The sequence below is a fragment of the Coffea eugenioides genome, chromosome 1 (genome assembly GCF_003713205.1).
Source record: "Coffea eugenioides isolate CCC68of chromosome 1, Ceug_1.0, whole genome shotgun sequence".
NCBI lineage: Eukaryota > Viridiplantae > Streptophyta > Magnoliopsida > Gentianales > Rubiaceae > Coffea > Coffea eugenioides.
In genome coordinates, this window is record NC_040035.1 from 49,057,273 (window position 1) to 49,079,257 (window position 21,985).

The following is a 21,985-nucleotide window of genomic DNA, read 5'->3' on the forward strand; positions in this document are numbered from 1 at the left end:
CTCCAGTGTGCTTAAACAATTTCCACTGACCTCCCAGCTAAATTTGAAAAAGAAAAGGAGGACGCAAGTGCAAAACCAAAATAAGTTAAAGGTTGCGGATTACAAATTGCAGGGACGTGACCTGATAAAGCGAGCCAGGCTTCAAATACTTATTCAAACGGAGGCTAATTTCGTCAGATCAATATGGATCCGTTTCAGGCCGAATGATTCACCCGCCAAAATTTGGCGGTCGTTGAAAATTTCAAAATTTCGCAGAAGTATTCATTATTCAAAGCTCAAATCCTCTTTTCCTCAAAATCACTTTCTTCTCCTCAGATTACAAATCTCAACGGAACGACAACAATTTAAGTGCTGTGGGCTCATATAATTGATTTTCCAGCTTCAATCCTCTTCCGGGTTCAACTTAATTCTCCCCTTCGAGGTATTTCTACAAAACCCTGAATCTGACTTCGATCTCTCCTTTCCTCTCCCATAGATCCGCAAATTGGGTTCACAAATAGTTCTCATTTTCTATTTGTATAAGATTTAAAGGTCCCATCCAAGTGCTTGTATAAATGCCCATGCGGAACATAATTCTGTAATGAGCTCAGAATTGTTTTTTACTGGAAAAAGATTAGATTTTCCTTATTTTTGCATAGCTCAGTTAAGGAATTATGGTGAGAGAGCTAAGTATAGAATCATTTTACTTGCGGTTGCGCAAATCGGCTTTAGCTTCAGCTTCGTCCACTCCTTTGCTAATTTTCCCTTCAACTTCTGATGTGGATTCGCTTTGTGCTTTAAAGATAATTGGCCATGTTCTTGAATCTGATTCCGTTAGATATGCTTGTTATCCAGTTTCCAGTTTTAAGGAAATTCATAAATATGCGGGACCTAATTTGTGTGCCTTGTCTGAGGAACCCATTACAATTTTGTTAGTTAATTGGGGTTGTCATAGAGATCTTAGGAGGGTATTACAAATTGGTCCTTCGGCTTGTGTTTTTGTGGTGGATAGCCACAGGCCCATCCACTTGCATAATTTGAGCGACAGGAATGATCGTGTTGTGGTGCTTTACACCAAGGATGATGAGCACCAGGCTGATTTGGCTTATGATTTTGACATTTCAGAGCTGGCTAACGCCGGTGATTTGAATAGTGATGATGAGATTGAGGACGATTCGGATAGTGAGGATGAGAATGACAGTGAGGGTGAGGAGGAAGATGGTGGTGAGAGTCAAGGGACTCGAAAGAGGAGGAAGGTTTCTCAAGAAAGTGAGAATGACCCAGTTAAGCTTTTCAGAAAGTTGAAGAAAGAGTACTACTTTATGGGTACCTTTCATGGGAAGCCATCTGGCTGTTTGATGTATGAACTGTCTCATTCTCTCAGGAAAAACACAAATGAGTTGCTTTGGTTGGCTTGTGTGGCTTTAACTGACCAGTTTGTTCACGAGAGATTAACAGAAGAGAGATACCACGCTGGGGTAATGGAGCTTGAGCAGCATATTAATAGCTCAGGCAATTTGGACACTATTACTTCAGTTACTCTCAAAGATGGAACAAAGGTCACTGCACCTGACACTTCAAGAATCTCATACGAGGATGAGCCAAGGCTGATGCTCTTACAAGAATGGAACTTGTTTGATTCGATGTTGTGTTCATCTTACATTGCAACTAAGTTAAAGACTTGGAGTGACAATGGCATAAAGAAGATGCAGCTTCTTTTAGCTCGGATGGGGTTTGCCCGGGAAGAGTGCAAACAAAAGTTTCAGTATATGAGTGTTGAGATCAAGAGAAGGATGAAGGACATGTTTGAGCAGTATCTTCCAGAGTTTGGTCTCACGGATTTTTATTTTAGAGGATTCTTACTATTGCACGGATACAGTTCAAGGGTCTCTGCAGCAGATGTAGTGCATGGAGTTACCGCCCTGTTAGAGTCATCCGTAGAATCCGATGGCTCCTCTGCTTCAAAACAGTTTGGGGTTGCTTATGATGCATTGTCCTTGAACAAGCTTGATAAGCTCGAAATTGGGATGAAACATGCTATCTCAGTGCAAAGGTCGATTCTTAGACAAGGTAGCTCAGCCATAACCAAGAAAGGATCAATAAGAAGTGGGAGTAAATTTCGGTGGGTGAAGCTTGAAGATTCAGCAGATACAAAGGTGTTATGTCGCCCTCAGGCTTTAACTAAATTTGGTTATTTTCTGATGGATGCCTTACGGGAAAAGGGAGCAAGGATGAAGCCGTTAGTCTGTGTTTGTTATACTCAAGAACGGGATAAAGTATTAATGGTGGGGGTTTGCGGGAAGCCGCGACTCGGTGCAGTTCAGGGAAATGCATTTGGGATTGCATTTAGAAGTGCGGCTGAGGAGACAGGAGCTGAGTACTTTCACGAACTATTTGAATCATCTTGGATAGTTTTGGATTCAATTGCTGTGAATTCATTCATGATCAGGTTGACAGAGAAGCTTTTATGATGGCATACCTTCACAATTTTCCCCAGTAAGTTTAACTGTAATCTTGTTTGTTTTAGAGTTTGTTGTTCGCATAAAAGCAACGATCACGATTTCATTCTAATTTATTGACAGGACAAATAAGAAAAATGACTCTGATTGAACTGTGTAACTGTAAGACAACTTTGTTCGTGTTATCTTTTACAATTGTATGTGATGCGATTCCAAATGTTTACTGTACTCGGATTGTTCCAATAACCATAAATTGTTGGGGATTTCTAGCTCGTTGGAAGGTAGAGTACTGGATTTTTGTGTCTCTACTTGCGAATTTCATCTGGCAGGAATTAATAGTTAGTACTACTATAGTTTACATTATAATGTTCAGTAGCATGGTCTTTGGGTTTTCTTCTGGAACTGAATGGAAGGAGATTAGGAACAACATTGAAGCAAGTACCTGGAAGATGCTAATTGCTATGCTTTATTGATGCGTTTTGTTTAAGATACAAAATTTCTGATGTGGCTCCCTGGTATAATCAAACTATCTGGTAGCTCCATGGCCCTTTGGTTTTTATATTACTGTTATCACTTCATATATGGCTTTTTTTCCTCATGAATAAGGGCGACTCCCTCATTTTACCCTGAAACTTGCGATGGACACAGTCTGATCAACGAAAGTAGTAGTAGTGTTTCCACTCATAAGTGTTCTGCTAACTTCTGGGAACCGTTTGTCGCTGCCTTAACGTACTTTTTTTTTTTTTTTTTTGTGGTCAATCCCCGGCCTTGACATACTACGGTACTAATAATTTTGCGAACCTCAGAATAGTGAGGGGCTGTACACGGACTACGGAGGCAGACTGGCGGAGGATGAACAGCACTTGATATTCACCATCACATAAAAGCCGGTAGGTAGATTTTTCTGGCGCTGAGCATATCAAACAGGGCAAATCATTATGTTCTGGTAATTGTCAAAAGATGAACCAAACAAATATCAATCTTGATTTGAGTTTGGTTCTTTAAAATCTCATGTTCATTTGGTAAAAAACTTGGCTTCATTTTAATGTGTGGTAACTTATACTCGGTTGCCAAGCCACAAAATATGGTAGATGAAGTTGGAAATTCCAAGAAAAATCTCGTACGTAAAAGGTTATAATTATGGACCGTTAGATTGAGTTTTACAAAATTAGTAGAAATGGGTTCAACATAATTGCAAATTCAAAAGCATAGAAGTGAGTTCAATGTTGGATGCATTTTGACCCATCTATACAACTACCAAGTTCCAGCTCCCTCGGTCCCGGTTTGACGATACGAATTCTAGCCTACGGCAAATAAAGGGATTTTTTTAGAAATCTCGAACCTCATTTGAGGTTTTTAACAGTTTCATTATCTTGTTTTGAGATTTTAAAAATATCACTAATTTTTTTTAAAATTAATTTTTCTTGTAACAAATTAGTTCAATTTAAAAAAAATAAAATAAAATAAAAAAGTATTTCAAGGATGAAAAAAATATTTGACACCAAAAGTGCCCCTCAACTTATCATTAGTTGGTGGTTGAATCGTTCGGTCAGATGAATTGATTATCGAGTTGGGTTGACCCTATTATTTGACCATATAAGGAGTTAATTAGGTCAAACTTGGTCTGACCTATTTGAATCTTTATTTTTGTAACAAAGTGTATGTATGCTTTTGATAATATTTGTACATCAAATTTTCATTTAAATGTATATGAAACTTTACTTAGCTTTTATTTGATAACTAAATATTTTTTATACATACTTGTTTACTTTTTTATTATGTATATAAAAATTTATATTTATAATTATTATTTTAATATCTATTTGTTTAATCAGTGATTCATTGATTTGGTCCCTCTGGCGAGTTTTTTGTTGTATCGAATTAAATAACTATGAATAAAACAACTAAATATATGGCAGTAAAATGCAATTGTAATCACACCACGTCGTTTCAAAGTTCTAAAATGTAAAATTGTCGATTTTTAAAAGAAAAGCAAATCAATTTGTAAATTTGAAGAAAACTAAGTGAATGCTCGAAAAGTTTAACAATACAGGTTCAAATGTTCAATCATCAATGTTGTCCTTTAATTCCAAAGGTCCGAAGAATTTTGATGAAAAAAAGTGCAGTAAGCAAAGCAAAAAGGAACTCCATGACTTAATCACCCCAAAAAAAAAAAGAAAAAAGGCTCCAAAAAGGGGGGGAAAAAAAAGAAAGAAACTCCATAGGTTTGAACCAACGTTGACGCGGGCAAGTACGCAAAGTACAGCGAAGCGCGGTAACGGAAGCAGTGGGGGGAAACAATCATAAAATTGGACCGTGTGTCGCCTTTTTGTTTCTTTCTCCTTTCTTAGAAGGCGACGTGTCACCTTGTCTAGCTCCAACTGACTTCGGATCCAACATCGGCCCCGACCCTAATACTAAACACCGATTTTGCTTACCCGCATCCGTTTCTCCCAATCTCTCTGGTCAAAAACTGGAACTTGACAGTCCGCCCCATCCCCCATCCTGCTGTTTCCTTTTAGTCACACAATTCTCTCTCTCTAAAAATACTAATACCAGTACTGGAACGCTTCCCCTTCCTTCCCCTTCTCTATTTAAAAGCCCTAGCCAGAGAGGCGGAGAAGACCAAGTGTCAATCGCCCATCCACCTCTACATATCAGGTTTCTAATCCCCATCCTCTCCCCTTATTTCGTTTTTTCACATAAATTTTGTATCTAATTTCTTTCGTTTTCCAAGTCGATTTCTGGGTCGGTTCATGATCGAGGCATCTGCTGTTTTAAGTTTAATTTTTTGTTAAAAAATCATTATCGTCGAGTGTTTTTGTTTTTGTTTTTTTTTTTTTTGAAGGAAGTAGTGGTTTTTCTGATTAGTAGCTATATATTTTTTGGGGCCTTTTTACATAAATGTTCTTGTAGCAGTGATTTAATTTTATTCCTTTTTTTTAAGTAAATATGCTCTATTAACCGATCACCATATTTTGTAAAAAAAAAAAAGACTTTTGACGATGATTTTGAATACTGATCCAATCTTTTGTAACTTTATTTTAATTAGATGATTAAATGTGAAGAGGACGGTTACTCTTCATTTTTTTCACATTTCAGAATTGAGGTATGAGCTTGTAAGAAAAATTTTAGACACTTTTGCTGCGTAAAAAAAAAAAGTTTTTTCCTCTCTTTTTTTCCTTTCTTTCTTTCTTTTTTTTTTTTTTAAGAAAAGCAAACTGCTAGCAAACTTATTCATCCAAACTTTTTTCTCCTGTTTACATTGTAAAGACTTTCCTCAGATTTTGCTTGTAGAATGGCTACTTTTCTCTCAACTCATGGTTTTGGTGGCAGTTTTCTGCTTTAGGTTGTGGTTGTCATTTAAAGATACCGACTTTTCCCACTTGAGCCGATTTTTAAGTCTTGTGCCAGCAAGCTTTAGTAGACATTCGCTATTTTGTTGTATCATTCTGGTGGTTCACATAGGATTGCTTGTATCAGACGATTATGGTCTTTATTACATAGCTTTGTTTCATTGAGAACATCACCACTGTTTGTCCTGTTGACCATACCTGATTATTTCTGAATCTTTTTGCCTACATCTGTCGTGTTTAGTTAAATCGTAGTATTAGTTTCTAGTAAGACTGTCTAACGACTGAATGTCTGGCGATGCTTGACGCTTCTAGCTTTTGGATACTTAATCAGGTCATAAGATTATCGAAAGGAAAAAACTTCTTATTGCCCTGTAGTTGTCATCTCTTGTAAGCTGTCTAACCTTCGTGCTAGATTCAAAAGTTCAAAATTGGTTCTTACTGTGAAGGACTGGGTTTGATTGTTTTTGCTTTTTATTCTTGACGTTAAGAGGGTTTTGGTTGATCTAGAAATTGGTTCTTACTACATGGTTGACGCCTTTTTTCATCCTAAGCTCTAATTGTGCAATTTGATTTGTTTTCGCAGTAAGAATTTCGGAGTGCCTTATCCTGTCAGGCCATACTCAAATTTGTGATGAGCACCCAGGGACATAGGACATATTCAAGGTCTCAACGAAGGCGGAAAACAGGATTAAATGTTGATCTAAATGCAGTGCCACCAAGTGATAACCGTGACCAAGTGGGACCTTCAGCTCATTCTCAGTCTCAAGACTATGAAACTAGCTGGGGAGCTGGTCCTATCCCACCTTGCCCAATTGATCTTGAGGCAATTGATGATGATGTGATGATATCCTCGCCTAGGGCGTTTGCAGAGGTATGGATTTCCTTCTTTGTTTCATCTACTCTTCCCCTTTGCGTTTTTGTTTTGATTTAGCACGTCTCTTGGAGATTTATTTTTGTCTTTGTTATGGCATTCTGGCATCATGATTAATAGTGTTAAAGATTGTCTTCGTTTACCTCAGGCTAAAAACAATTCTAGGAGGAATCATGGGCGGGTGATCGTCGTTGATGTAGACTCTGGTACTTCTTCCATTTCCCTTTGTTCACAGACATTAGTTTGAGTTTTGCCATCTTGAGACATGTGCTTAATTTGTGGGTTTGAGTGCTTTGTTGTACTTTGAGATTGACTCAAGTTCTTTATTTACAGGGCCACCCGAAACATTTTTTTTTAAAATCATTGTCAAGTTTATCTTTTGATTGTGTCCATGAGGTCATGTGCCTCTAAAGACAGATGTAGTTATTTAGTTGCTCTGATTTACTCGCTTAACATGCTATATGCCATTTGGCTATTTTTATAGAGATGTCCTTTCTTTGCTAGCTATCACAGTTGATACTCTTTACTTAAAAATATTTCTACTGGTAAATGAATGGCAACAGCCAGTACAGACAATGATTACCTAAAAGTATTGTTTTGAATCATTTGTTTTCTTTGGGTGAATTTCTATGACATCTTCTTTTTCACCCTTCAATGAATTATTGGACATTTGCTATATGACAATTAAGGAAAAGAAATTAGTCATATAAAATTTTTAGTTTACCCTGTTTCTATTTTTTTTGGGGGGGGATTAATGCTGTGACTTTATTTGCAACAATTGCAGACGAACGATCATCTAGAGGGACTCAAAATGGTCGAAACAAGCACAGAAGAGTCTCTGCAAACCAAACATTTATAAACTGCGACCTTTACATTAACCTGGAAGGTGCAAGCAACTCTGGGGTAATACTATGGTTCTATGGCTGCTTTAATCTATTCTGCACCACACTTTGAGTGTTGATTAGAAAATTGCTATTTTGATTTGAGTTAATGTTAACTTGATGAATTTATGTCCTGGTTGAAGATTGCATTTTTATGTTTCACGGTTCAAGATAGAGCATTTTAGTTTCACCTTTTTGACAGTATAGATCATTTTACTTTTACCTGGTTCCTTTTCTCCCTGGTGAAGGTTTTTTCTATAATTAGGTTGCCTCATTTCTTTTTCTTCTCAGGTGTTACAGTTAAATTATGTAAATCTTGAGTTATATTTAACGTGCATGCTGGCAGTGTTCCAATTATGGACATCATTTCTCTTACTAAATACCTGAGTGATTAAGGGGTCTGACTGATATCATCATTCTATTCTAGAAAACCTTGATAATTATGGTAATGATAATACCAGAGACAAGACTAACTCTTAGATCTTAATTTTTATTTGAATTTGTTGTATCTCCTCTTATGGTCATCTGATTATGGATGTTTTTACGGAACTAAATTTTGTGTTTGTTTGGTTTTTCCTTACTCCCCAGAAAATTAGAAGAAAAGATGCTAACTATTCTGACTTAGTTCTGCATGTATATCATAATTGTGCCTTATGAAGTTTCTTGAATGATGGGTTTGTAGCTCTTGATTTATGAAGTTTCTTGAACTTGATCATTTTGTTTGTAAAGCTGATAACATTTTGTTCTAAATTCATCCACTTTCATAATCTGATTTAGCCTTCTTAGTTGGATTACTGTATGAAGCATTTTTTCCAAGTTTGATTATTTTCTCTGTATTCATCCACTTTGTAATCTGATTTAGTTTTCTTAGTTGGATCACCATATGAAGTGATTTTTCCCAGTTTGATTATTTTCTCGGAACTGCAGAGAGATAATGTGAATTCTGTGGTGTCGCAGCCACTGCCACCACCGCCCCCACCAAAGGAGCCTACCTTCAATTGTCCAGTTTGCATGGGTCCATTGGTTGAGGAAATGTCAACCAAGTGTGGTCACATTTTCTGTAAGGCATGCATCAAGTCTGCCATAGCTGCTCAGAATAAATGCCCTACATGTAGGCGGAAAGTCACAACGAAAGACATTATCAGGGTCTATCTTCCTGCTGCAAGTTAATGCTCAAGGTTTTCCTCTTTTCCTACTTGGAATGAAGCAGGTTTTCTGCCTTATCGTGAAAGTAACAATATCAATGGCTGTTACCATGAAATTGAACTTAAATCATCTGTTTACAATGGAGAAAAAGTAACATTAGACATATTTGCAGCCAACGTTTAGAGTCTGCAAGTGTTAAATTCTTCTTTTGGGATCTGAAAGGACAATAGGGCTGGATTCCTATGATAATGACGACTTGATACATTAGTTGGTTGCTTCGTGCAACCAGTGAAATTTACTGATTGGAATTAAAACCAGTGAAATTTGTTTTGAATAATTCACTTATCTGAGCTGGTTAAAGCTTTGTTTTGGTGTTTCTCTTCTAAAAACGCCCTTATCTGTTCATTTTTTGTCTCTGCAATCCTTGTTCACATGCTGGTTTTTATCTGGACTCTCATCTTATATGTGACAGATGTCCCATTTGATATGTTGTTATAAAGGTTTTCATTTTGTACAGTATACTGTATGAGCATTGTTTTAATTCATTCAAACTGTTCACTTGAATATTCGTTTTTCAATAGGGCTTGGTTCAAAGCCTGTTCGGTTTGACCGTGAGAGACCTGGATAAAGAGCACGGGTGATATGAGGCATTAAATACCTTAAAGGTGGGTTTTTGGAAGACGGGACAAAATTGAAGGATTTGCAAGGTTGGCTAAGGCTTAGGCTGTTTATTGTTCTGGGTGTTCCTCCTTGCATTATGTGACACCCGGCAAGATATTTGTTTTGGATATGATATATGTAATTTTAGTGAAGTTCTGATTGATTTTTCAATTGCTGATGAAGACTTCGTTCTTATTCCTTCAATATTGCAAATGCTAATATACTCTCGCATCTCCCTTATTACTCTGTTTTATTGAGAAGAATTGGAACAAAAACCAGATATTTACTCTCAAAAACGCATCCATAACAAATGTACGGGAAACGGATAATCCACTGCAATTTTCAGTTTTTTTTTGGGGCAAATTTGAGCTTCTTGCTCTTTCCTTGATACGGAAGTAGGGGTGGCAATGGGGTAGGATAGGGTTATTAATTTCTCTTGCCTCGCCCCCGTTTTCCTTGCGGGGCATTCGTGGGGTTAAAAAAATTTATAATATAATTTTATTATAATTAAATTTGAGCAAATAATCAAGTACTAAAATATCAATATATTATTAAATTATTGTTCATTGTAATTTCACAATTGAAATTTATAAAAATAATTTAACAAAAGTTATTTGAATACAATTTAATATGATAAAACAAATATAACTAAAATAATCAAGTTTTTACTTTTGATGCAAATACAATCACTAAATTATTAGTGTTTTTTTAGAAAAAAAGTGTTATTGTATTAAGTATAATTAGGAATTTAATGTAAATGTATTAATAAATTTAGTATAAATAATTAATAATTTTTATTAATAGATAAGCATAATTAGTTGTATAATTCATAATATCATTATATATGTAATTATGCACACACACACACATATATATATATATTTTTTTTTTTTCAAACGGGTGGCGGGGCAGGGGGAGTATACCACCACCCCCGCCCTGTTTCTAAACGGGAGGGAAAAGTTCCCCCTCGCTCCCGCCCCAATAGACCCCGTGGGTATCCGCATCTGTTGCCATCCCTATACGGAATGCGTTGGATAAAACTGCCAAAAGAAGAAGTCTTTGCTTGTGCGTATATTTCTTTCGCTTGGCTGAATGGGTTACACAAGCTAAAATCTCACCTGCAGCGAAAAAAAATTTAAGGGTTGTGCCATAGCACTCCCTCGATCTAGTTGGATCTGTATACCCACTAGCTCTCTACCACAGTCTTTTTAGGCTCCTCCTCCCCCTAGATTAGGATAGAGTAGGTTATACAAATGCATCATTGCTGACAAAAAAAAAAAAAAAAAGAATAGGTTACACGAGCACTTAGCATTGATTGGATCGCGGAATCTTTGCGAGGCTATCGGGTGGTTGTGGTGACCATCTTTCTTTTCAGGTCTAGGCTTTTAGCATCCTTGTGGGGAATCTGGGGATTCGAACTAGAAAATTTACGAGGATCGGGTCCGTTTGCTCCAATTTCCAGGCTACCCTTTTAGAAGATTGATTGAACCCCTTCCCTGTGTTACCGATTATTTTCACAACTACACATGAGAAAATAGATAATCTTTCCCCACATAGATGCCAAGTTCTTTAAACCACACTGGAAAAGCATTTTGGTCCTTAATTACGGAGCTTTCCTTCTTTTTTTTCCGTCGTCAGGTCCCGACTTCTTCCCTTTATCAGGTCCTTTTTTTTTCCGTCCCAGGTCCGGGCTCCTTTCCTTCGTCATCGTCAGGTCCTGGCTTGATTTCCTCTTTTACCACGTTTTGGGAACTTAAATTTTGGAAAAGTGCTAGTGCCACGGGAATTCCTTATCCTTGCGTCAAGATATGGAGATTTACTGTTACTGGAAATTGGACTAGCCAGGTTCCATATGACATGTCGCGTTAAAATGCTAATAGCTTATCCTCTGTTTTTCTGGGAAATGTTTAAGTAGGTTGTTTAGATGGTACAACTACAAGCATAAAGCATAAGTTTGCTTATCACTCTCATTATATGTATTTAACGCATGCTGCTTCAACTTTACTCTCCAATTTAACCACTTCTGCCAAGTCTGATGCAATGATCGTCTGATCCTGAAAGCTTTAGCAATGTTAGAATTTAGAAATGAAGCAGGAAATGGTGCAACGCTATATAAGATAAAAATTGCTGGCTTGAGAACTCAGAACAGCAGTAATTCGTAGGTAACTCAAAATTTGAAATGTATTGCTGAATGGACATCATGATACTCTTAACAAATATGGCCCAAGCAAGGGAAAAACGTTCGCAACAGAACTTTCGCCATTGCTTGTATCTTTCTTACCTGTCGAATGATAAAAATTTTTGCGATCTCCATTCGATAGTAGTTGGATTTAAGAAACGTCATTCACCTGTTTAATTACTTCTGTCAAATGAAGCAACGCTCTTACTATCACGAATGTTGGATTTAAGAAAGGGTTAAAAACAAAAAAACCCCATGTGATATACCTAATGCACAAAAAAACTCTTCATGGTTTCAAAACGTACACATGTTTTGAATTAAATTGCAAAACTGACGAAATTCGATAAACTTAACGGAATCCGATAAACATAACGAAAAACTTAACGAAATCCGATAAATTTAACCACCGAGACCATCATTTCCATTAAGTTTATTGAATTTCGTCAATTTTACAATTTAGTTCAAAACATGAGGTGTCGTTTTGTACGTTTTAAAATCACAAGGAACTTTCCTGTATATTAAGTATATCACAGAGGGCTTTTTTGTTTTTAACCCTTTTAAGAAATGAAGCATGTGAGGTTAGTAGGATTCAGTTACCAGCCCAACTTCTTCAATATGATATCATCAAGTGAATGATGCATAAATAATATGAGATAGAGATCAAAATTTGCTAGCTTGCAAACTCTGAAGAGCAGTTATCATTCATGGATAAAATTTTAGAACAATCCAACATGTTGTGATGAATTGTACACTATGGACGATGATGAACAACCGATACATCAGCCGGAGACCTGCGTTCCACTAGCGTAGTACGTATATTCAAGTCAAAAGTTCAACAGCGATGAGTCCATGACTATGCATTGGGTTGAAGAAAGCTAAGCTAACATAGGGTCAAACTCTATCCCTTGTTGTGATGAATAACACTTTCGATGCTGCTACTTCATCTATCATATGCAGAATTAAACAAGATGGAAACACACAATTGACTGTCTAATGAGGGCCTAATTCAAACAGAATCCTTCCCTCTTGTGAAGAAGAAAAAGTCAAGAATTAGAAAGGGAAAAGAAGAAGAGATGCACTAGTGTTTAACACAACCAAACAAAAAGCTCGCCTTTCTCCACCAGAAGTACATGCAGATTTCATCTTTTTGCAGGTTTCTTTCTCCACTCAGTGCGACCCCTATTGATTTCAAGTCCATCACCAGATAATCTTAATAAATGCAAAAACTGGCAGCACTTGTCCGTATCTCTACTAGCAGTAGGGGACCCATTAGTTGTCTGAAGAATTGCAGCATCATCATCCAGTTCAGGGCTGGTGAGGGAATCGACTATGTCATCATGTTGGCACTCACGCCGATAATCCAATGTAATAGTTTGTAGTTCATAATTGTCAATGACTTCTTGAGGTATACTCTGGTAGACAAGTAAGGATCATCAAAATCAATGTTGTGCTTTGAAGTGATAGTCAAAAATTAAGTCTGATGCAAGCAGGAATTCATTAGGATAAACAATCACAAAGTATCTGTTACTGAATCGGAAAGACAACCGATGGTATCATATTTACCAAACATAATCAACGACCTAAGATGAAGGCTTTCAGGAGCTTAGTGTTTCTCGTGCTGGCAGGAATCTCTCACACCTCATTAATTGCCTTGACTTAATACTCAACCAGGTGCTAAACCAACAGGAATATCTTTCTAGTTTTTGCCAAAGCTTATAGGTCACTCACTAACCAGTAATTTTGACAAGTGGTGCCAATACCAGATCTTTTCATCACACTTATAGACATTCTAGCTAGACTACTCGAAATGATGGATAAGGAAACTAATATCCAAAGAATTCCAGAGCATGCAAGTGCCTGAACAAATATAGCTCCAGTACAGAAGTTGCAGCATTGTGATGGTTGAAGACTAACCTCAAGAACCCATCCAATGTAGGTTACATTGTTTACATGCTGATTCATGTCCAGATCAGCTCGTCGGGGCTGCCAACATAGAAGCACGTAAGATATTTGAGAGCAGATGTTCAAAAATGATCATTTAGAATAAGATCCTCACCACCAGTCCTATTTTGGAATATTGAGCAGGATCTTTCAGTTTTGCAATTTTCTTCAAACTGGCATTATTCTCCTCAGGAAATGCTAATCTAATGGGCAAAATGAATCCAAGGACACATATAAGGAAACATTTATCTACACTGCTATAAAAAACAGACGAAAATTCCGTCAGAGTTATCTGGATAAATAATCTATATTAATTAAAAGATGTCCACCTTTTACAAAATAAGACAAGAATTTGGTTGAGTTCGACAAGAAATGGCTCCATATTGTGAAAGCTAATTTTAATATGCAGCTCCTAATGGACTACCTTTACTGTAACTACATAGAAGAGGCAATGCCCCGCCAGTCTTTCTAGTGTACTAAAAATTAGTGTTTTTTCATGGTTTATTCAAAACTTACTTTATAGCATATATAAAAGTGCCCAAATGGTTGAATAAAAGAGAACTATGCTTTGGCACTCAGGACTGTACAGCAGGTGAGTTACATTCATATTTAACTGGAAACACGAAAGAAGAACCGAATGGACTGAGTGGTTCTTGAACATTCAGAAGATGCTCATTTCAAGAGAATGAAGAACAAATTCACACTATTCTGCAATTTCCAGTAATAATTGCAATTTGTTCTTCCACAGTTACGCAATGATTCGGGAACATGATAACTTAGTAGTATGACACAGGTAATCAGGGTCAAGGAAGCCACCTAGGTGCTTTTGGGCAGTAGATTAAATACTCATCACGGACATCATCAGTCACTTTCTGAAGCCTTCTTGTGTCTTGGTTCATCATTACCCACTTGCTGCAATAGAAATCATAATCAAATCCAGTTATGTAACAGGTCTGAAACACAAGATCAGAGCTTATACCATGTAACCACATATATGGTAGGAAATCTCACAACATGATTATAAACTGTGAATGGAGAATTTCTTAAAAAGCCAAACAATAAAACCTAGACAATGCAAAAAAGATCAGCAGGTTCACAATGTTGGGCTAATTAGACATCTGATTTAAGGTGCATGATGCACACCGTCTCGCTGGTCTTAGCCTCTTGCAGTCAATATGAAAATTCACCTGGTGGCTCTTCCAATGACTTCACCATTGGCATAGTCTTTAAGGATCCAATCACGTCTAGTACCAATTCTTCCTTCACTTTGACACCACGTCTCAATTTCAACTACATCACTCCTGTCACAGAGACTCCCCACATGAAACACATATAAAAGAGCAAAAGCCCATTGCTTTGACTGATGAATGCAAAATCAGTGGTGTGGTTACTACCAAGCAGGATACTTGTAAATTTCAATATGCATGCGAGAAGTCACCCATATGAGGTGCAGTTTTCTCATAGTATGTGTTGTAGCAAATCCATCCGTTGAAAACCCAAGACTCTGAGCATGGTTGCATCCAACTTCCTGCACAACAAATTTTTAAATGTGTAATTTAACAAAGCAACATAGTTTCAGCAAAACTGAGAAAAGCTCACTCATCTTTCATTTCTGTTCTCAAATTCATTATGCATGGCTTGCTATATTCAAGAAAGAAAATTATCCAAACAAAACAAAACAAAACAAAACAAAACAAAAATTATCCAAACAAAACAAAGAAAATTATCAAATTCATTATGTAACTGGAGAGATAAACCAGCAACACAAGCTACAATGGTTGGGGCAGTAGGAAAAGAAAAAAACTTTGGGAACAGAGTGGGTAGGAAGAAACAAACTTGTCTGACAAACCACCAAATGTTCCAGCCAACCTATTGACCAAGAGGGACAGAAAAAGATGAATCTACTCTACTTCATTCTCCACTGATTGTTCATTCCCCTCCTTGTGTAAGGTTCCAATGACTCGAATCATACACACTCAAATCAATCAGAAAAAGCAAACAATGCTAACAAGATTTGAAGACATCCCCCCCTCCCCTCCTAAAGAAAACAGCAAAATGTCAATCGAGAGATTAACAAGGATCAGAGTCAAGAAGACTCCAGCGACAAACCATTCCTGAACTTGTAATTTGTTCACTAATTTTGCCAAACTTTATCATAAAACCCAAAGCAAACACAGAGAAATGCTAGTTATATAAGAGCCCATATGAATTTACAGCTTGCTAGTATTTCGACAGAGAAACAACAACAACACAGCGATTTCTGAAAACTGAAAAAATAAAACCTGCTTGATAATCATATATATTAGAAAACAAAAATAGAAGATTGTCAATTTCATCATTCAAAAACCATAGAAGGCATGCATGCATTGGCAAATTCAAAGGTAAAGCCCCATAAAGTTGCAATCTTTGGTATATAGTACCAAAAGTTAGTGTGAAATTAGAGTACCTGCAAGAGATTGGCAATGGTTTCAACGGTGGCAGTTTTGTTAATTCCAACCTCATAGCACCTGACAATGAACTTCTCCTTGTAAGACAAGCCATCCTGGGTTAAGCTCCCAAGCCTGAGGCGGTCAGCCAGGCTGGGCTGGAATCCGGCTTGCTTGGCATTGGGCTCGTCGGTAGCGACAGCCAGAACCGGACCTTTCTGGGCCGCCCCAGAAGAGGAGATGACAAAATTTCTGCGCCGATTGGTAAAATTGAAGAATCTTTGATGGCATTGACCACTTAGGCCCGGGGCAGCGGCATGGCTGTGGTCGGTGATTGAATTGCATACACAAAATGTCCCCATCGACAACATCTTTTCTTTCTTTTTCTTGTTTATTACAACAAAATCCCTCTTGCTCCCTGTGTGTGCGTGTGTGGATTGCCCACAGAGACTGAACGCCACAGAAGCCTGCGTGCGATGTTATTTACTACTAGCTAGCATCTGGGGTTCTTCTGGTTATGTTTTGTTGTTTTTGGAAGATATCGGTGTGCGACAGAGGCTGTGGGGAACGTTGTTGACTACTGGTACTGCTAGCAGCTGGGGTTCTTCACTTCTTCTGGTTATATTTTGCTGTTTTTGGAAGTTACTGGTGTGCGATCGAGACCGTGTGGTCGGTGGGGAAGGGAGAATGTGGTTATTTTCGATGAGACCTATGCAACAATATGGCATGGTATGGTAGGAGCAATAAAACTCGATCTGTAATGAGATGGGTTCCTGGGTAAAAAACGAAAAAAAAAAAAAAAAGTGGGGGGTTCTTGGGTGATATTACGCATATGGACTTGGTGGTGTCTTTAAAACTTTCTTCGTTTTTCCTTCAAAATAAATAAATAAATAAAACTTTCTTCGTTTGGATGGGAATGGAAAGAAAAGTTGATGGATCATGCGCAGCCCTGTAGTAGTCAAGCATCGCCGAACAACTTGCACTTTGCTGAAGTTGGAATTATCTGACGTTTGCTTGAAGAATTCAGGCCCTCTCCACAAATACAAAATTCAGCCCCTCTGGACGCACAAATACAAAATTGGATCTGCTGCGTCAGACCACTCACCACTATTAAACTAGAAACCCTACTATTATGTAGTAACAACTCAGAGCTGATTCTGGAAATATCTTTGTCAGCTCCCAGATATGCTCATCAATTTTATTCTTTTTAAATTCATTTCAAGTTGGTGTTGTTGGCCTTAGAAAAGGTGTTGGTATTTTATTTCAGTTCGACATAATAGTTTGTTTCGCGTTAATGGATACTATGAAAATAGTGTAATGAAATGCGGGATATTAGTTAATGGTTTTTAATGAAATTCTGGATAATAGTCAAGAAAACGCTCCTAAAGGCTGATTTTTTTTTTATTTTTTTTTTACGATAACGATAATATTTTTATAATCTAATCTATCCTAATTTATAGAAAAGAGAGTCTAAAGAAACTGTGTATAAGAAGTTAATAGATATAAAAATTTCACTAGATCAAAGGAATGTTCTGTCATCTCCTTTGAATTTTTTTTCAGTGCAGGTGGGATTCTCATCCCATCGACCTATAGAGTGGTTCTCCTAAAGGCTGAAAGAAGCTGGCGTAAGAAAAGTTTACCAAGTCATTCGAGTTGTTATTGAAGATAGAGCAAGGCATTAGCATCACAAATTAACATTATTGTTAGGGCAATAAATTTAAATTTTTGTCTGCTAGTAACGTATCTTAAAACATTTGTTTGCTAGTAAGAAAATTATATTTTAAACATGAGGAAAAATTATTTATTATGTAAAAATTACATTCATTTACTTATTGAGCGCACAAATACGTTAAGACTTGGTGATGCATTAAAAATATTTATAAGGGAGTTAATTTCTAGTGCATCACCCTGTGCCAACTGCCACTGCCAATCATGATGAAAGTCTGTGCCTAAACGAATTGTTGGATCCGAAGGCAAAGCAAAATTGGACTAGGCTTGGGATCCCTAATTTGCAAGGAAACAAGATGGTGCCGCCCGTGTTGTTAATCTCATCCCATTGGGCTTGTGAGCACCTTTGGATGTTAACCCCGTAGACACAGGTGTGCCAAACCCACTGCCAATCATCGGTTTTCATTCCAATCGCCCCAGCAATTGTACAATACAATTCAATGGTTTAGATTAATCTGACCCGATGTGGCATTGGACCTTCCATTTTAAAACTAACTTCTTTTTTTCTTTTTTCAATCAAATTTTGAAATAAACGACTCAGTTGTGATAATTGGCTTTTAGGTGACGAGGGGTGTCAACGGGTCGGGTCTAGATCCGGATCCGACCCGAATTCGATAAACTTTTTTCGAGTTTGGATTGAAAATTAATTCCGATACCCAGGTCCGGACCCGTTTACTCTAACAAAAAAAGAGGTCGAATACGAAATATAGGATTTCAATCCGTATCCGATTCAGGTCCAAACAATATACTAATAATTATAAAATATAAATATTTCTAAATACATTCTTTTATCAAATTAACAATTTAGTAATGACTTTGTAGATCAATTGTGGTTAGTTTTGAAATGGCTATTGCGAGTTATTTGTGATTTAACTTTATAATTTGATTTGTTTAAGTTTGGATATTGGATTTGTAATTGATTTTCGATAAAACATTTAAATTTGGATCCGATCTGAACTGGATCCGTCGGATCTGGTTCCGGGATTTTAAAATCAAGACTCGCCGAGTATACGAATCAGGTCTGGGTCTATTACATATAAACGGGTTCGGATATGAAATTTTCAATTCCGACCCGGACCCGATCCATTGACACCCCTGCTGGTGACCCACTTCTTTTTATTTTATTATTATTGTTGTTGTTGTTTTCAGACACTAAATGAAACAAAACAAAAAAAAAAAAAGAAATTGCTATGTGCTCCACTAATTTCGTCTTTTACTGTTATATATTTGGCTGCCAAAGTCTAAATAAATGGTAGTACAGATTGTAAAAGACAAAAGTCTAAATAAATAACGCTGTCCAGAAAATACCAAATCTAAAAGAAAATACCGTGTGGATTGGCATAGTGAACAGCCGCCAACTCTTGACTTTTGTCAATTCGCAATGATCATATATCATATGGTGCTGCGAAGTAATCCTAAACCACTCCTTTGATGTAACAAAAAAGTAGTAAAAGATATCCAGTTCATGTCCTCTGTCCCCAAAGTAGTACATGTTCCTTATCTGTACAACTATCACATGTTTCTGATTTTTTGTTAATCCAAACTCAAATAAAATCGATAATAATTAATTAATAAGTTTACTCGAAATTAAAACAGATAATTCAAAACTTTTTTTATTTTCTTTTTTACAAAAAAGAGTCTTGTTGACCATAAATATAAAAATCAACTAAAACTCTTCTTTATTTTTTACCCCAAATCAACAAGACTCTTTTTCGTTAAAAAGAAAATAAAAAAAAGTTTTGAATTATCTGTTTTAATTGATTTTGAATAAATTTGTAAATCGATTATTATCGATTTATTTGAGTTTGGGCTAACAAAGGGTTAGAAACACGTGATAACTGTACAAATAAGGGACAGAATGGACAAAGACTATTTTGAGGATGGAGGATTCGAAGCCCCGGTTCATTTACTCAACTACGCGGTTGGTTTTGCAGGTTATTCCTATCGTTTTTTTTTTCCTACACTAAAACTATCTACGCTGGCTATAATAGCATAAGATGTTAAAACACGATCATCTAGAGAACTCATAAGCATTTTATATTATCACCCCTCTTAATGGCGTTTCATCCCCGATTGTCAAGCATAGAATTCGAACTCATCCCTCCTAACACAGTTTTATTTTCAACTGTCAAACATAGGATTTGAATCCTAATCAGATAATGAAAAAAATTCTAATAACCTTCAATTGAGATACTAAATTATGATCAGATTCTCGGATCCGCAATTGATCTACGACCCCAGGTAGCCTTATCTTAATCACATCACATGCATCATGCAGATGATAAACACTTTGCAAGCCATGCTGGCCTGCCTGCGAAGGTGGTAAATACATGCTACATGAGCTAGCGACCCAAATCGACCAATGATGCTTCGACTTTTCATTTTTGTTTTAAAATTTGGAGCAAGACAGTGATGAGGCAGTAGTCAATATATATATAACTTGAAGCAGATCTCTTACACATTCAAGCAGTTGAACTATAACTGGTGTTTCTTATTTTCTTTGCATTAATTCTGGATGATTTTAAATCTTTGCAGCAGATGGCGATTCACATTCTTAACGTTCCTATTTCGTGCTTGGTTATAGCGGTGGTCCAGTTTTAGCATTATTAGAAGTTACCCAAACTTTTCCTCCAGCGACCACATTTATGTTTCGTAACCTCAATCGTTGACTTGACGACAAAATTGGGAGGAAGCAAGAAAATACGACACTAATATTAATGATAGTAAGTTATAATAAGAGAAGATGGCCCGTAAGATGAGAAAGGTCTAATAAAAGGAAAAGTATAAACAAGATGGCCATCATTTTCGAAAATACCAAAGTCAAATTAAACTCCCCTTGTGATTAACGCCAAGCTTCTCTGGCTTTGTTTTGCTCCAATTTTAGGAACTCATGGGCTGGCTGGCGCATGAAGGCAACACCTAGCCAATACCGAAGAAGATTCGTAGAACGCTAGGATTTAGTAATTAAATACGGAGGAGGAGAAGAGAATCCGAATATCAGGATACGGACAGAGCAGCGATCAATGGTGGTGTGACAGAAGAAAACCAGATGGCTCACACCCTAAAACTCGTTTTCTAAAACGTATGGTGTCTCACGCTTCATTTTTTTTTTTTTTTCAATCGAAATGAAGTATGAGAAGATAAGAGAGTCTCCACCACCACGTTTTCCGCATCCGCTAATCATGGATTAATAAGGGCATTTATTTCATTATCAACTCACTTGGTGCAGCAGGGAGGGACAAGTCTGCTTCCAAAATTAGCATTAACTGCAGCGGGGATGAGTCTACTCCCAACAATACATTGGCTTTACTTTTGAGCAGTGACACATGTAATTGTTGCGAGAAGCTGGTACAACAGTTCAGTTGAGTTCAGTGGTTGAATTGATCAAGGATCGGTGCTCTTGCAAGCACAGTGAAGTGAAGACTGAAGATGTCAGGATGTTCAATTGCAGGCAATCCTCTTTTAAATCGAATTTCCTCCCAAAATTTTAGGATTATTGATTTGCCCATCTGATCTTTGTCGCGCCTTCTTCACTTGAAAATCGCTAGCTCCTCTTTAAGTATAGATACCACCGATGGCCATGGGAATCGAGCTTAGAACCTTACGATACAACAATTCTTGAGTTGTTTCTAATTTAGATGTAGATGAGGACATTGATATGAGTAATCAAGATATAGATGATACTGAAACAGATAACAGATTCGATTTAAGTAAGGACCTTATGATACGACAACTCTTGAAATTCCTGAGTCGTTTCTGATGTAGATAACTACATATATATATGGTGCTAATAGCTAAAAATGACTAGTCAAAGTGAAAGAAAAAATATATATATATTTTTAGGTTGGCTTGTGAATGGAATAAAGGGACAGCTATAGTCATGCGTTCAAACAGGAGGAAAATGGTAGCTGGCCAGGAGTAATCACGAGCAGCTCGTTCGTTGACCTAGAAGCTTGCTCTCAGACACTGAAATATGGGATAATTTCAGAAACCTCACTCTGAGGTTTCAAACAATTTCACTAACCTCCGTTAAAATTTATAAAATTACACAAACCTCCCATGAGGTTAAGTTTTTTATAGTAAAATTAGTCCAGTTAGAAAAACTAATATTAAAAAAATACTTTAAAAAGAGAGATGAAACTTTGTTTTCATAAATATCTCTTATGTATGTATATAAGTTATATTAGTAATTGAATAAAAATAATTAAAAATTAAAAACAATTAATATACACATTTTACCACTCAAAAAGTTCACATTTAATAAATTAGACAACACAAACAAGTAACAAAACTACATTAATGATCACAAGATTCAATAAAACAAACTAGTCATCTCTTTTAATATGATGTTTAGTTATT

General features: G+C 36.8%; 3 protein-coding genes across 4 annotated transcripts; 2 read left to right on the plus strand and 1 right to left on the minus strand.

Moving 5' to 3' along the window:
* Nucleotides 1-306: 306 nt before the first annotated feature.
* On the plus strand, nt 307-3,294 carry LOC113782021 (cell division control protein 45 homolog). The gene is made up of 2 exons (XM_027327937.1): nt 307-2,475; nt 3,245-3,294. Exon 1 carries the CDS (start codon nt 654-656, stop codon nt 2,448-2,450), a length of 1,797 nt encoding a protein of 598 aa, XP_027183738.1. The 5' UTR covers nt 307-653; the 3' UTR covers nt 2,451-2,475; nt 3,245-3,294.
* A 1,639-nt stretch (nt 3,295-4,933) lies between these two features.
* On the plus strand, nt 4,934-9,592 carry LOC113761591 (E3 ubiquitin-protein ligase RNF4). 2 transcript variants are annotated; one of them, XM_027304696.1, is made up of 6 exons: nt 4,934-5,099; nt 6,378-6,665; nt 6,814-6,871; nt 7,450-7,568; nt 8,474-8,724; nt 9,274-9,592. In XM_027304696.1, the coding sequence occupies exons 2-5, from the start codon at nt 6,426-6,428 to the stop codon at nt 8,714-8,716; spliced, it is 660 nt and encodes a 219-aa protein (XP_027160497.1). In that variant the 5' UTR covers nt 4,934-5,099; nt 6,378-6,425; the 3' UTR covers nt 8,717-8,724; nt 9,274-9,592. The 2 variants fall into 2 exon arrangements, with proteins under 2 accessions (XP_027160497.1, XP_027160578.1); XM_027304777.1 differs by having other exon boundaries at nt 8,504-8,724.
* Nucleotides 9,593-12,245: 2,653 nt separating this feature from the next.
* LOC113761999 (oleoyl-acyl carrier protein thioesterase, chloroplastic) lies at nt 12,246-16,589 on the minus strand. Its single transcript, XM_027305231.1, has 7 exons — nt 15,919-16,589; nt 14,867-15,000; nt 14,660-14,773; nt 14,289-14,384; nt 13,588-13,675; nt 13,446-13,514; nt 12,246-12,943 (listed from the first exon to the last, which is right to left on the minus strand). The coding sequence occupies exons 1-7, from the start codon at nt 16,267-16,269 to the stop codon at nt 12,671-12,673; spliced, it is 1,125 nt and encodes a 374-aa protein (XP_027161032.1). The 5' UTR covers nt 16,270-16,589; the 3' UTR covers nt 12,246-12,670.
* Nucleotides 16,590-21,985: the final 5,396 nt, after the last annotated feature.